Source organism: Podarcis liolepis (genome assembly GCF_965112155.1).
Source record: "Podarcis liolepis genome assembly, chromosome: 13".
In the NCBI taxonomy this organism is placed as follows: Eukaryota; Metazoa; Chordata; class Lepidosauria; order Squamata; family Lacertidae; genus Podarcis; species Podarcis liolepis.
Genome location: NC_139573.1, coordinates 55113987 through 55129880, shown reverse-complemented (window position 1 = coordinate 55129880; position 15894 = coordinate 55113987). Strand labels below are relative to the sequence as shown.

General features: G+C 45.1%; 1 protein-coding gene across 3 annotated transcripts in view; it reads left to right on the top strand.

The window, feature by feature from the left end:
- Window positions 1–15894, top strand: part of COL15A1 (collagen type XV alpha 1 chain) — a 121129-nt gene that overhangs the window by 89433 nt on the left and 15802 nt on the right. For all 3 annotated transcript variants that reach the window (XR_014518736.1, XM_083473125.1, XM_083473124.1), the window contains exons 24-33: window positions 2118–2153; window positions 4130–4192; window positions 4771–4848; window positions 5028–5063; window positions 6995–7048; window positions 7139–7198; window positions 8556–8624; window positions 10331–10372; window positions 12435–12474; window positions 13893–13970. Coding sequence is in view for 2 of the 3 variants with exons in the window: in XM_083473125.1 (XP_083329251.1) it covers window positions 2118–2153; window positions 4130–4192; window positions 4771–4848; window positions 5028–5063; window positions 6995–7048; window positions 7139–7198; window positions 8556–8624; window positions 10331–10372; window positions 12435–12474; window positions 13893–13970 (556 nt within the window). In the remaining variant the exon portion in view is untranslated. The remainder of the gene's footprint in view (window positions 1–2117; window positions 2154–4129; window positions 4193–4770; window positions 4849–5027; window positions 5064–6994; window positions 7049–7138; window positions 7199–8555; window positions 8625–10330; window positions 10373–12434; window positions 12475–13892; window positions 13971–15894) is intronic.

Genomic DNA, 15894 nt, shown 5'->3' with positions numbered 1-15894 from the left:
AAACAATGCCTTGGTTTAAGTAAACTCCTAAAGCATTTTTCTCTGATTCTCACATAGAAATATGCTTCTTCTACCAACCTCTTTGGACTTCACTGTGTTATATGACAACAGCCCTGAGTACAGATCTTGATCCATCCAATATAACAGAATATAATCATAGTAATCTCCAGTATGTTTCTAGCTGAACATGTAGAATATAATACTATATAATGATGATGATGTTGTTGTTGTTGATGATGATTGGGGATGGTTTAATCTCTATAATCAACTGCAAAAACAAAACATTAACCTGGAATAGGAAAACTGTTCCCAGTTTGGGGCTGTTGCAAGGAACTGAGCTGGTGTGCTTGCAACAGATAGCACCCCTGCTTGATCTCACCCTGCTTTTGAGGAATCCGTCAGAGCCTGCATAAGCATTGACAGGCCGGATGCTCATTCCACCCATCTCTCCTGCGGGGAAGGGATTGGGGCTCACATCTCAGTTTCCGCTGCACCCCACCCCGTAACTCTATTCAGGTGAGAGGCATAAACAATGTGATAAGCATCATTTTTCCAAAGGGGATGTTAAGATGTTAGGTCCAGTGGCATAGCGTGGGTTGTCAGCACCCGGGGCAAGGCAAGTAATTTGCGCCCCCCTAACCCGTGGATTTGCGCCCCCTAACCCGTGGATTTGCGCACCCTAACCCTAACCCCCAGATGTTGCGCCCGGTGCGGCCGGGGCCCCCCCTGCACCCCCCACGCTACGCCACTGGTTAGGTCCCACCCCCATGTAAGAGATGGATGCTCTGATTTTCAGTGCTGATTGACTTGCTACCACCTCTTTTACTGACCTGGCAAAGTTTGTTGAGCATGGGAATGGGGAGGCGGTAGCAGATGCATGGCGCGTTTCACATGCACTTGTTTTGTGTCCGCACACACAAAATATCACTCTTTTTAGCAAGTTTATAAAGCAGGAGTGGGCACATGGGCCTGATCTGGACTACCAAACCTTCCCCAGCGGCTTACCAAGCCTTGACCTGATGGGTGGTTTTCATCACCATCCTGGCACTGGACAGGACAGATAAGTTTAAAGCTCTCTGTTCAACCCAGCACCACAATGGAGATTAAAAACACCTTGGGCCACTCAGGGAGGTGGCGATCTCCCCAGATCAGCTGAGTGCACGTCTATGTATATGTTTGCACAGTAGCAAAGCGATAGTTCTGGAGAGGAAAACCAAATTCCCTTTTTCGATAATGCATGCAGGAGTTAAAAGAAGCATCTTCTTAAAGAGAGACATTTGTTTTTGTGTATGAGGGAAGACAAAATGTCACTTCAAAGGTGTTGCTGTCCACCTGGAGTTTATGGGATGGACTTAGCTGAACTTCAGTCCCACTGAAATCAATGGGAAAAGCTAGTCATTCCTCAAGCTAAGTCCCACTGATTTCACCGGCAATGACGTGCAACCAACTTCAGAGTACAAATAATTTGTATATCGCTACTTAGAAGTAACTCTCACTGATTTAAATGAGGCTTTCTCCCCAGGTAAGTGTACTGAAGCCTCATTCTGGATCTAACCATATATATTTACAAGTATTAAAGAATTTACTTTGTACCTGCTGTCTAATTGGAATCACTTTTTAAAATCAGGAAAAGGATTTTGATTTATTTTACACATCAACTAAGCATTGCAGGCCTGTATGATATGTTTCTATCACATGGAGAAGTATTTCCACACAACTTACAGTTCCCACAAATCAAAATAATGAATGCAAACTTGCTGGTTTTGATACAGTTTCCTGCTGAGCAAGATGACTTCCAGTTATGACTGCGTGAATAGCAAAATGTAAAATATCGCAAAGACTTTTTAGCAACTATAGTAACACCTGCAAACCAACATATTAAGTCTGCCATGTTTCCTAAAGGATGTGTGTCTCTGTAGACCAGAAATATTTTTCAAGTAATTAACAGTGACTGTTAGCTTCTGAAACTTAAGTCTTGGATTCTGCTACTCAGACAGCTGTATTTAGAAAGTTGTCCAATGTTTTAAATGCAGTTCAAAATGAAATGGCATTCACAAACGGCAGGGATCCTAATCACAGTGAAACATCTTCACCTGCTTTGTCATTGCATTTTACAGGGTCCAGACGGTAAGCCCGGCCTGCCAGGATTTCCTGTAAGTACCATATACCCAGTTTCTGAAATAGTAAACATGTAATGTAATTGCTATTAATGTTTTAGCACTTGACATGGTGCACAAAGCACATCATGCCCAACAAACTCTAAGGTCCTAAGAAGAAAATGAGAAAATAACATAAATGTGAGTAATTATCTGAGACATTATACTGCAGGATTCCAGTGGCGGCTTTGAGAATAAGTTTCAATTCTGACCACGTGATACTGCTTTGATTCTTCTATATGATGACTTCAGCAAGTTCCAGTCAGATGCTTGAAGTCATCAGATAAGAGCATTTCACATAAATCATAGGGGAAATGAAACTAGGATGGTGTCTATTGCCATCATGCTCCTTTTGTAACATTTCCAGATTAAGTATTGAGCTCTCTTCAGGCCTTCTGCTCCATAGATGTAGCAAACGTGGCTGAGGGATGGGGACCATGTTTCAACCCCCAGGCCCCAACATGAACACACCTGCCGGCCACAGGTGGATGAGCACTTGTCAACCGTGTGAAGAAGGCCTCCCCACATGAAGTTGCACAGACAAGTGGAAACCTTGGCCAGGCAGGTCCACCACTCACACAGATGAAACCTCCTTGTGTACAGCTATGCACACACAGCCCTCCTTCACTTACTGAAGGTGTCCCCGGCTGCTGGCCTGGCCAGCGGGTATGTTGGCTCCAGCGGGACGTGTATTTGTTGCTAAGAGAAGACCTGATCCAACAAGGCAGGACTAGGCTAGTCCCCTAAATGTTCCCCTGGTGCCTCCTTCCCAAAACCTGGGAATCTTCTGCCTGACTTATGGAGGGAGTCAAGATGCCCACACATGCAATTTCAGGGTGTGATGTCCTCACAAGCTGACACCTCTGGGCCTACCTGTTTCCGTTAGCCTATTTGGTCTTTATGTAGGCTGATTCATAATTTGTGTGGGAGTTATGTAACTGTTCCCACATCACTTTTGAATGAGTGGATCACATGCCCTGGAGGCAGGGAACACTGGTGTATAAAGCTCATGCTGCTCCCCCTACATGATCACATTCCTCAAATATCCCCAAAGCAGAGTGGAATTTCCCCGCTCTTGGTAGTGATGTCCCAAACAGACGATGCATAAAATCAGGGCTGGGAGCAGAGAGATATAGGCAAGCCCCACTCAAAACCTCTCAGGCTTTGCTCTTCAGTCTTTTCTGAATGCACTGGGAATCAGGATTCCGAATCACAGGGAGAGTTTCTGGGTATGCTCATTCACACACATTTAAACCCATTCCAGGCTTCCATGCTAATTGCAGACAGGTATGAAGAGCAGCCCACACCCCTGGGGATGCTTGGAGTGGATACCTGGAGCCTTCCCCTGATTTTATGTATCGTGGTCAGTGGGATGCCCGACCACAGCTAGAGCTACCTGTAAAAAGGACACTGGTAGAGGAGGGAAAGGGGCTGAAATAGTATGGGCAGTGATGAGGGCAGGGGCAACAACTTGCTCCCACCTCCCCCATTCTGCACTTTAAATCACCCCCCCTCCCATGGACATCCACAGGAATTTTTCTAGGGGAAGGGTAAAGTAAATATTACAAACATACCTACTATTTCTGGTAGACCTTGTGAATGATGATGACACCTGGGTAGATGTAGCCCCTGAGAACCCTGCACTCCAGGTCTACCCCTCCCTTGATTCTCATTGGATAGGCTGGCTGACTGTCCCTCTGTGGGTGGACACAGCATCCAGACCCACTTTCCACCCACTGCTGATGCCCTCAGTTCCTTCCCTGGCTCCCTTCACCTCTCCCAGTCTCAGCAGATGCCCATGTCCCCCCCCCCCCCAGCCATGACCATGGCTCTGTAGAGATTTGTCAGCAGACCCAGTTTTGCATACAGGTCTGCTGTTGTCCTAAAAAGATTTTAATCATATTTGGCAACACGCGGAAGTTACCTAATCATAATAGGCCTGTTTATAGAAAGTCTACTTTGTTTTTTTCTAGGGCCCCAGGGGACCGAAAGGAGACATTGGACTTCCTGGTTCACCAGGAGAGAAAGGAAAGCAGGTAAAAAGGAAAGCAGGCAGGAGACCAGTTTAGAAATGTGAGGTGGTTACCAGCATGTTTTGGAACTGTTAGGGATGATTTCCTCTTGTATATTCAAAGATGAGCTCAAGACATCTTGGCAACCTGAGACCTCAAGAATTTGGTTTGCAGGGTTTGTCATATTTCCTTTAAATGTGGTGGAGATGAAGCTTCCCTTTACAAAACAGCAATCCAATAAGCAATTTCTTCTGGGAAGTTGAAAAAGGGTGGAACCACACAATTGTAATTCGGGGCTATGGATCTAGCAGCACATTCCAGGATCCAAGGATAACAATGGGGCGTTGTGAATTCTTCCCTTGTTAGTTTTCAACTTTTCCAGATCTGGGACCCATATCTGTGGATTGATCCCTGTACATCAAACCATTGGTTTGTTTCTCATTTGGAAGAGGCTATTTGAAGCCAGATTCATGTCAGCTCTTGGTATAAGTGAATAAAGCAGCAAATTCATCTGATAGATTTATGTACGCCAGATAAATGTAAACATCAAACCTTGGAGGAAAAATGAAATATCGCAGCAATGAATAATGTGGTTTTTGTAGGGTGAAAAGGGTGAGCCAGGAGCCATATTTGCTTCAGCTGAATCATTAACAGAAGTGATAAGAAGACCAGGAGAGAAGGTAACCTTGTTGGCTTGTTTTTTGCATGCTGCTGCTCTCTCGGTCCCATAGAAGGGAAATGTGTGCTCTTAAAGGAACTGCCCTGAGACCTGTGGGTATAGGGTGGCTAATAATAATAATAATAATAATAATAATAATAATAATAATAATAATGGCTAATAGAACCCTTTTTCTCATAGGGTGAACCTGGAGTAACAGGACCAGTTGGACCAATGGTAAGCTTATTAATTTTTTAAAATCAGTTCATGCACCTTTTGCTATTGGAGAGAGGGAGAAATATTTCAAAGTGACGGTAGAAAAGTGAAGAAAGGAATGGACTATGTGGAAGGAATTATAATGGTAAAAAGCAAAGTTCTATTAGAAACCTAGATCCATTAAAAATACATTTGTACATATGTGAAAACATGCCATTCTTCTGAAACCAGCCTGTTTTTTGTCAGCACTTTAGTGCAAATTTCAACTAATAAACATATTTTTCCATGCAATCTTCCCCAATATACAAATTTTGCAAAGAAATTTCCCCGTTTGTAGTGCATTCTTTCACCAATTGTCACACATTTATACACTCTTTATGCATTTTTGTACACACAAATTTGCTAGAGAACTGCATTCCAAAATTCTATCAGTAATAATAATAATAATTTATTATTTATACCCCTCCCATCTGGCTGGGTTTCCCCAGCCTGTCTGGGCAGCTTCCAGCAAAATATTAAAATACAAGAGATGGTTATGTCTCCATTAGTGGCACCGATTCGGCTTCAAAGTGACAAGCAACAGCCAGTTACACTGCTGTCAACAAAAGGAACACTAGGTCATTGGCCTCAATCCCATGGTTTTTGTCCAGGGATAATGGGGCTAAGGACAGTACAGGCTTCCATTTCTGGCCCATGATGGAAGAGATGGTGTCAAAAATCTTTCCCCAGAATTTTTGTGATATACTCTACATCCCCAGTCTTCCCGTGAGAGCTCCCTGGAAGTAGAGTAATGCATGAGACACAGGATCCCTACGATAAGATGACTCTTCACGTGCATGAGAAAATAACATAAATCTGAGTAATTATCTGAGACATTATACTGCAGGATTCCAGTGGCGGCTTTGAGATTAAGTTTCAATTCTGACCAAGTAATACTGCTTTGATTCTTCTATACGATGACTTCAGCAAGTTCCAGTCAGATGCTTGAAGTCATCAGATAAGAGCATTTCACATAAATCATAGGGGAAATGAAACTAGGATGGTGTCTATTGCCATCATGCTCCTTTTGTAACATTTCCAGATTAAGTATTGAGCTCTCTTCAGGCCTTCTGCTCCATAGATGTAGCAAACGTGGCTGAGGGATGGGGACCATGTTTCAACCCCCAGGCCCCAACATGAACACACCTGCCGGCCACAGGTGGATGAGCACTTGTCAACCGTGTGAAGAAGGCCTCCCCACATGAAGTTGCACAGACAAGTGGAAACCTTGGCCAGGCAGGTCCACCACTCACACAGATGAAACCTCCTTGTGTACAGCTATGCACACACAGCCCTCCTTCACTTACTGAAGGTGTCCCCGGCTGCTGGCCTGGCCAGTGGGTATGCTGGCTCCAGCAGGACCTGCATGAGCGCAGAGTGCTCACAACAGTACACTGGTGGGTGCTCTTCTTGCTGTAGTTATAACTTGAAAAACCTTGTTCGGTCATGTTCGTTGTTTGCAACGTTAATGAAAATAATACAAATGGTTCTTTTTTGAAAAGGACAGATTTCAAAGGATGATTGTGTTTCAGTTCACATATTGAGTCAGAAAGTGCAAATGTGGTAGGCTGACTTTTAAAAGCAAACATATTCAAGCAACCCTACAAAAAAATGTAAGCAGAATGCCCCAGTAATACCTATAGTGTATTTGAAGAGCTTTTCCTGGATTGCCTCTGATTCTCAACTTTTTAAAAGAAACTTTATCCATCTTTAAAATAAAGATAAAATACAAACAATATTGAACATGCTAGTACAAATGTATTCATGTACATTGAACATACGAATTCATTATTAGCTACAAATGTGTGGCAGAGGCACTAAAATATGGCTTTATTGCCAATAAAGCGCACTGCACATATATAGGCATTTGTTCTGTTTTTCTTTCTGTTTGTAATACTTCTTTTTGTCTTTAGGGGCCACCTGGACCTTCAGGACTTAAAGGAGAACTTGGTTTCCCCGGTCGGCCAGTGTGTATATTTCTTTTTTGGGAAGAGGGGTATTTTAAAATTCTTTTTATTGTGGCATAAGGCATTTATGTGCTGTTATCTGCCTTTCAGGGGCGTCCTGGCCTGAATGGGAAAAAAGGCATAAAAGGTGAACGGGGTGTAACATTATATGTAAGTTCTACAGAAATGAAGTTCTTATTAACAGTTTAAGAAGATGCAACTATACTCATAACAAGCAAAAGGAAGCTCTGTTCAATGCATGAATTAATTAAGAAGACATTCCCTTTTATATAGGCACTGGCTTGTGTGGCTTTAAAATTAGTCGAAAGGGATATGATAACCCATTCTCGGAAGATATGGTCACCAATGTTCATATATCCATGTTCAGACGATACTTCTGTTTACTTCTGAAACCAATTGCCAGGGGTTATACAAGAGACACAATAGAGGTGAAGGGATGATTTGTTTGGAAATGCTCTCTGACATGTATGGTGAGGCCTTATCCCTAAAGGGTGAGGTTGTGCTGTGTTTTTTGTTTTGTTTTTAGTGTGGCCTGTCTTGTAGCAATCACAAGGTCGATTGGGTGTTTCAAACACGGCCAAATTAGCAAGGTCTTTAGTTATGAGCGGGGCGGGGGGGAGAGGTTTATGAACTGTGTAGGAGCGTGTGGGATGCCCCGAGTAATGTGATTAAAGGTAAGGCGCTGGTTTGGTGTTGGAGAAAGGATGGACAAGCCAGTACAGGTGAGCATCAATTAGACAGCTGGCATATATCCCCTTCTTTGGTCCTCCCCAACCAGAGTGTTTGTGGTTGCCTTAGCAGGCAGTTCTTGGGCATGCTGGCTCTATATCTTAGAGTCAGGTTGGGTTGCAATAAAATCTTCCTCATTTATTGCTTGTTAGTAGATGAGGAGAAAAGTCTGTGCACAACTGAGTCTTGGGTGGGAAAGCTGGGAGGAGTTGGTCTGAGTTGTGTCCTCCTGGGTACTCACTTTAGCGCCAGAACAGAGCCGCTTTTAGCAGGTTATTCTGCCACCCAGACGAGTGGGATTCAACTGGTGCTGGTAGAGACGCTGGCGGAGGAAGGGGGTGTGGTGCGTGCGGTCCACCCAGGTGTCATCACTGCCCCACCCCCCTGGGATGCTCACCCTACCCCTGCAGATGGCTAGCCCTGCCCCCAGGTGCACAGCTACCTCCCCCTCTGGGTAGAGATGGGGGAGGAATCCATATAATTCACATTCAAAGCCACCTGGTTCAATCCAGGTGTATCATGACCCAGATCAGATCACGAGCACATATCAGAATCTGCAGCCCTACTTTTTAATGACATCTAAAGGGATTTCTCACAAGATTAAGACCTACTGTGAACACTTGCATGTTCAGAAGCACCACCAGACAAGAAAAAGTTAGCACTAAGATCAGGAAACGTGTTGACATGCTATATTGAAATACATCACACAGTGGTGAGGCCGGCCCTGGCCTTTGCTGGAAAACAATCCCTGATGCTTTCCCTGCTTTTATCTTTCTAGGGGCCTCCTGGTGTGCGTGGATTACCTGGGCCCCCGGGACCCCCAGGCCGTGTAGTTTTCATTAAAGGAGTAAGTCCATCCACATTTGTCATCTCATTTGGCTCTATACAAATTGAAAAAACTAAGGAAATTTTTTAGACACTTCAATGCAGCTGCCATCTTCAGAGGCTCCGGTTGTCAGATGCTTAGGGGCATCGGTTATTTGTCTTTATTTTGCTCTCGTTGTGAACTTCCCAAGGGCTTGCTACTGCTGGACACAAAGAACTCCAACGTGATAAATTATTGGTGTGATAGTTTTCAGAGCTAGAACGTTGTTTTGAAAATGCTGCCAGTCAGCTAAGCGGGGATCTTTTCGAGGTTGTTGTGGAAGGTGGTGGCATTTGCAGTTTAAATGCATCAGCAGACGCTTGAAATGACTCCTCTCTTGGAGGAGTACACTTTGCCCCGGACGTATGGAAAATAAGAAAGCCAAGTTTATTACAGGAAATAATACATGTTGTGTAGGAAAGATCACAGTTCCAGCTAACTAAGGTGGAGCTGCAAAGAGCCATACGCGCTCCTTCACCTCTGAAGGAGAGAAAGAGACAAAGAAGCATAGAATCATGGAATAATAGAATTGTAGAGTTGGAAGGGATCCTTAGGATCTGCAGGAATATCAAATAAAACATCAATGACAGATGACCATCCTGTGTCTGCTTAAAAGCCTCCAATGGAGAATCCACTATCTTCTGAGGGAGTCTGTTCCATTGTTATCAACTGGATCCTTCCTCTTAAACACAGTTGTGTCAAATAGGAGTTAATCCATAGGTATTATGCAAAGGTGGAGAGAGGAAGAGGAGGAAGGGAGGTCAGCAACCTTGAGGGTATCAGTCTTGCACCTGAGGAAAGGTTAGCACAGGTGAGCTCAGAAAGACAGTATAAGAAGCTTGGGGCTCCACTATCTATTCTATCCCCATGGAGACTTGCCTGCCTTTAACACAAGCTGAGCTGCATCCTGACACTTCCAACAGAAAGTTGCTCACTGCTGAAGATCGGGAAGAAATTTGATTCGGTTTGCATTTGAATGTGAACCCACCTGATTCAGCTCCCCAAACAAACAAAGAATGAGGCACAGCTTTCCTTCAAAATTTCACTTCTCAAAATAACTTTGTGATGCAGTTTTCCAACCACATAATATGTGTATTAGCGGGAAATGCATTTTTAAACAAATAATAATACACTGGTGAAAAGGAGGGGAACTACATGAAAAATGTGTATATTAAGCAAACTTGCATAGGAAAAATGTGCACGAAAATGCTGGCAGTTTTTAGCAGATTTGCCCATCTGATCACTGTAAGGTGAATGTGTATAACTGTAGCCATCTTGAATTCCATGAAAATAGGACAGGGAATAAGTAAGTGTACAGTAATTTTAAAGGACTGGATTTGTTTATTTAATATTAAAAGCCACATCAGGAGGGAACAACTGATAAGCAAAGAATCAGCACCAGGAGCAGGGAGTTGGCAGTTTCTCTGCTCCAAAATACCTCCCCAAGTGGATTTCTCTTGGCCTCTGATGTGTAGTTTGGTCTTTAAAAAATTACTAGAAGTACCCTGCCATATACATTTTCAACATACAGACTGAAAAACCATCCCAACATGATTTAGAGAAAAATACCCCCCCCCCCCAAAAAAAAGTGCTTTGGTGAGGAGCGTGGTCTTACACTTTTATTAATATATTGCTTTTAGAAATAATTAAATAGTTACTGTATTTATTTTCCTCCAATTTCTGAACAGACAGTTTTCCCAATTTCTCCCAGGCCTCAGTGCAAGACAACAGTGAGTTATTTACAGTATCTATCCATTTTCCCTGGATAAACATACGTGTTTTATATGTTTTTTGTTCTTGTCTGTTGCTTCGTCAGCACCTGCCCTAATAACACCGCATGCTGCATGTGTGCTTTCGAGGCAGGACCAGATGGTTAAGGTCACAGACAGCGGTGATGAAGTAATTATGTGCAGTGCTTTTTTTCTAGGGTGCAGGTACTGCGTACCCTCATCTTAAAACCCATGTGGGCAGCCTCCAAGCCACCCTCGGCCATTCGAGGTGTGGCCTGTGAAGCCTCCAGGAAGCCCCACCCCCTTTCCCCTGTTGATCCCCCACCAGCTGCACAATGGGGAAAGGACTCCTGTTTCTGTGCTGTGATTTAGGCTGCAGCAGGAGCCCTTGGGGGCAGGGCAGGGGAAGAAGAGAACAGCAGCATGGCAACAAACCTTTTTAAGGTTTAAGCTGTGTTCTCAGTACAGTGCTCCCCATGTAGCCCAGGCTGCTGCAGACAATGATCTTAGCTGCATCAAGGACATACAGATTACGTGTGTTCCTTCAATGGGAGTGGAGTGGGAATGTTTAAAGTGTGCGTGTGAGTGAGCGAGAGCTGGAAGAGTACATGTAGGTGGCTCATGTATGTGACTGTGTAGCCACCAACACACCACCCACTACTGTAAGCAGACCTCACAGCCAAAAAGGTTGCTTACCACTGTCTTGGCAGCACATTGTCCTTGAAACCAGTGGAGTAAGGGACAGTGATTTGGAAGATAGTTTGTGTTTTAGTTGTCTGTTGTTAAACTTCATTTTAAAATATAATTTACTTTTACTTTTAAATACCTGTCCGTTTAAAAACACTCTGTCAAAAGGAAACATTAATGTTAACATATGCAACCCGGTACAGCAAAACAATTCCATGCACTGCCTCGTCTGTATTATGTTGCCCGTCAAAGTTCTGTTGATATCATTTGCTGTAGGTCCGTGGGGCTTAGTCACATCTCAGGAAAGAGCTGTAAGAAAATGGAATGCCCTGCTTCTGTCCCTGAAATCTCCAGTTAAAGATGGATTTCAGGGAGCCATATGGTACCTGCCCTATATCTTTCCCCCTTTGGGGCCCATAGCATCTTCCCAAGTGGTTCAGATTGGGAAACTAGCACCATTGGGGAAAGTATGCCAGGTGGTGTGTTTTGAAGAGAAGCATCTATCAATTGGATATAATTAGCGATAGAAGTGCAGACACAATCTCTTGTTTTAAAATCCACATTCTGATCTCAGTTGCACTGTGATGCTAAACCAGAGTGATCATAGTGGCTCAACTGGACTTCTCTAACATCATTGGGTTGCCAACAATGTCAGCCTCTACCTCCTTTGGTACCCGCAACAGATCTCAGTAAATATCCCTTCAGAAATCCACAATTCACAAGCAACTCTTTGCTCATACTGCTCAAGTCCTGTTTGCACTGCCTCAGCCTCTCCTACATTGCCCATATTTCACTGGATGTCAGGAATAGAGATTCACCCTCCCTTCCAATATGAACCAAGAAAGGGGCAACAAACTTATCTCTCTCAGCAAGTGTGGTGATGGTGGCAGATGTAGCTCCCTTTTTTCCATTCACATGGAGTATGTCTGCACCGTTTTGTGATCCTGTCTCTTTTCCTGCTCGTTTATATGTTTTACCATGTCCCCACAGAAGCTCGTTTGTGACCGGCACCCACTGCACTTTCTCAGAATTCCAGAAGTGCCCACTGACTCAAAAAAGCTGGCAGGGGAAATACCATGATCACAAAAAGGCTGGCAACTCATGTTCTAACCTGGCATGTAGAATTTTCTTGGAATGGCAAGAATATATGCTACATGTCAAAGAACCGGACACTAAACAGACCCTGACCAGCTGATGCTCAGGCATTAGTACTTTGATATTCCAATACATTTTACATAAAGCAAGGCTGCTACTAACAGTGTGACCTGTGCTTGTGTACTAGGACTAGGAGTGTCGCCAAACATGCAGCATAGAGAAATCTGTAAAGCACTTACGTTATTTGCATTTTGAATATATTTGCTCTCTATCTGTGCAGGCAGACACCCCTCACCCTGGAAACCCAAAAGTGGCCGATGGTAAGTTTGTTGGTAACAGGGGGGGCTAGTTGTAAGTTCTAGTGATGCAATGATAGGGTTATTTTCAAAGTCCAAAATCGAGTGGGATGGTGGTGGATGATGGATTAGAGAGGTCTCTTTCTCCTCATCCCATGGATCCATGTAAGACCAGACTCCAGACCATCCTGGCTTGAGTCTAGTCGAAAATGGATTTTGATCAGGTCCCAGAGGCATGATTATTTCCAGAGAAGGGTTGGAAATGAGGAAGATATCCATTCATCCATCACCCGTTCAGAAGATTTCAGTGCTGGTTAGTGACTCCAAAGCCAACGACTTCAGATAACAATCTGAATTACAATGAGGTTCATATGACATGGTCCCAATCCCATACTAACAACAGTGTTCCAGTTTCCTAAACCTCCATGCATCAAAACTTCATGTAAATTAGGACACTGCATTATAGTGTAGTGAACAAGAAAGCCAAGGTCACAAAGTGAAGGGCTCATGAATGCAGGGATCAAGCCTGAGTACTTTGATTGACTGCCCTTCAAAAATGACTTCAAACAATCCCTTTGTGCCATTCTGCAATCAGTAGTACTGTGGCTTTTTCCCTGAGCTTATTCTCATGGGGTTTAAGATGGCTCAGTTATCTCAGAGGAAGAAAGACCTGCTGTTCTCACAATCGTTCTTGAGCTTAGTGTGGACTAGGCACATGCACATGAAACTGGCTTCAGAAGGAGGGTGGAAGTGTGTGTTTGTGACAGTATGTTTTGCTCCACGCAAGGCAAAAGTGCTCATGAGTGCTTAGCCAGCAGTTGAAATAACTGGCATGGACCACTTAGACCCTGCCAGCATGTGGGGGCACTAATTTATTGTGTTTTAAATATATTGTAAGCTGCCTCAATAACTTTGGTTGGTAGGTGGGGTATATATATTTTCATATATATATATATATTGCTTCCTATATCTGTGGAGGACACTTCTCTCTGCAGTCGGAGGAGGAAAGACAGCAATACAACTCAAGAAAGACGGGGAGGAGTAGGGAGACGCGAGAGACATTTGCAGCAGTTATGCAGTCGTACCTCTGCTTACGTATCCCTCTGGATAGGTAAACTTCGAAGCGCTCAATCGCGCTGCACGCATGCGCAGAAGGACGCCTCCCATTATGAAGTTTTTGGGATGAACAGATCCTGTTCATAACCGGAGGTATCACTGTACTTTGTAGCAGGCTACCCTCTTCACTGCCTTTTGATTTGGGCCAGCCTTGGAATGGACCAGGGTGCTGCATTTTAAGGATATCACTCTAGAAATACTGGAGAGTTAAAATCTGGATAGCAAGCAAAACTTTGTGGAAGTCTGCTTTCTGTTTCTCATACTGCGGATGCCACCTGCTGCGCATTTCTGACCAGCCCCCCCCCCCCCATGTAAATATTTTCTAGAAGCAGGTTCCTGGAGTGTAAGTGGTCCACCAGTCATCAAAGGTGAAAAAGGAGACAGAGGCGCACCAGGGCCACCAGGTATTTTATTTTTATTATTATTTATTAAATTTGTATACCACCCTTCATCCATAGATCCCAGGGTGATTCATAACATAAAATTACAATATAAAAAATGCAAAATACATAATAAGAACAAAAACAAATCAATGATCCCAGGGTCAGTCGGAATCCCCAAGAAGCTGGCAAGGCAGACAAAGTAAAGTAACACATTTTGTTTTCCGTTTTTCCTTCTATGAAAACACAAACAACTGCAGTCAAACCTGAAACGTCTGATTGCAATTTCCCTCTCCACTGAGGATAATTTTGCAGAATTTGCCCCAAGCTTTCTTTCTTTCTGGTATGGAAAAGTCACACATTCATGAGGGACAGGACAGGTTTTCAAGGATTCTTGTCACATCATAAGGAAGTCTTGGAGTGGAGAAGTAAACAGGAGGAAATAGAAAAGGGCCTGTTGAGGCTAGTTTCTATAGAGACAATTTTCACCACATCTGACAATGGTTGCCAGTTGTCTTTAACAATAAACAATATCTTGATTTATGAAAAATAAAACCCTCAGAACATCCGAATGATATGAAACAGGGAATTATGCTGGTTGTTGTCAAGATTGCTGCTGTTTAACTCTTTCCTTGAGGACTTGGGGCTACTACTAGGGCTTTAGCGTTCTTCTCATAGTCTCCAGGGGAAGGAGTTAGATCTCAGTGTAAGAAATCAGAAGTGAGTGGAAAGGAGAAAGAGAGCTATCTTATACCAGCTGCCCCTCTTCTCCCCAAGCCCTGCAGCTTCCAAGTTCCAGCAAGATCTCACTGGAACTCAGAAGCCACTGTGTGACGGACAGCTGAGCCAGACCAGAGTCTAGGGCAGTGTTTCCCAACCTTTTTTGGGCAAAGGCACACTTGTTTCATGAAAAAAATCTCGAGGCACACCACCATTACAGCCCCGTGACGTCAGTGCGCAGCGTCACGCCGGGAGGGACATGAATTGCTAGCAAATTACATAATCACCTCCTTGAGGGCTGGCTCATCTTCTCCGAAGGCAGAACCCCATTAATTAACAGCACAGACTCACACCATAGCCAAGACGAGGGGGGAAAACCTCAGTCATGCACAGTCATGCACATGTGGGGGCTAAATGAGGACGAAGACCGGGCAGAGAGCAGGGTTCAAATCACCCCACCTGGCCAGGACAATCCCTGGGTGCTCCCTTGGGCCACTCGCCTGACCCACCTCGCAGGGCTGTTGTTGCGAGGATAACACGGGGAGAACCACGCGCGCCCCCGGGAGCTCCTTGGAGGAGAAAGCGGGCGATGAATGCAATGCACGAAATATATGAGAGGCGACCAGGTTTTGCAGGTGAGGGGCCCCCGCCAGCCTCCGCTTCCAACACCCGGCGCAACGACGCCGAAGTTTCCCCCCGGGCTCGGCTCGGGGAGCAGCGCTGCTCCCCCCCGGCTCCCCTTCGCCCTCCCGGCTCTCTCTGCCGCCCACTGGGGACCCCCCTCACCTGCCAAGTCCGGAGCGCCGGTGGAAGTTGCATGCATGCATGCAGGGCGCCGCGTTGCCATTGCATTGCACTGCACTCCATGCAACGCCTGCACGCATGCATTGCCTTGCACGCCCGCCAAGGGGTCTCCCCGCGGTCCGATGCGTCCCCTCCGGCGCGGATGCAGCATTGCAAAAATAACCCCCCCCCCGACACAGCCCTACCTGGGGGGCAGCCTCCACCTCTGCCGCTCCGCCTCCGCAGGGATCCCCGGGCTCCATCCTGCTGCCCGATCTCCGCGGGGGCGCAGGCAGGCTGTGCGGGGTCTGCGCGGAAGAGCCCCTGCCCGGCCGCCCGGCCGCTGCCGCTGCGCTCATTCCATGGCCGGGAGAAGAGCGCTTCAAACAAAATGCCCGGCCCGCCAGGCAACGTAGTTCGCGCACCCCGCGCGGGCGCGGAGCCC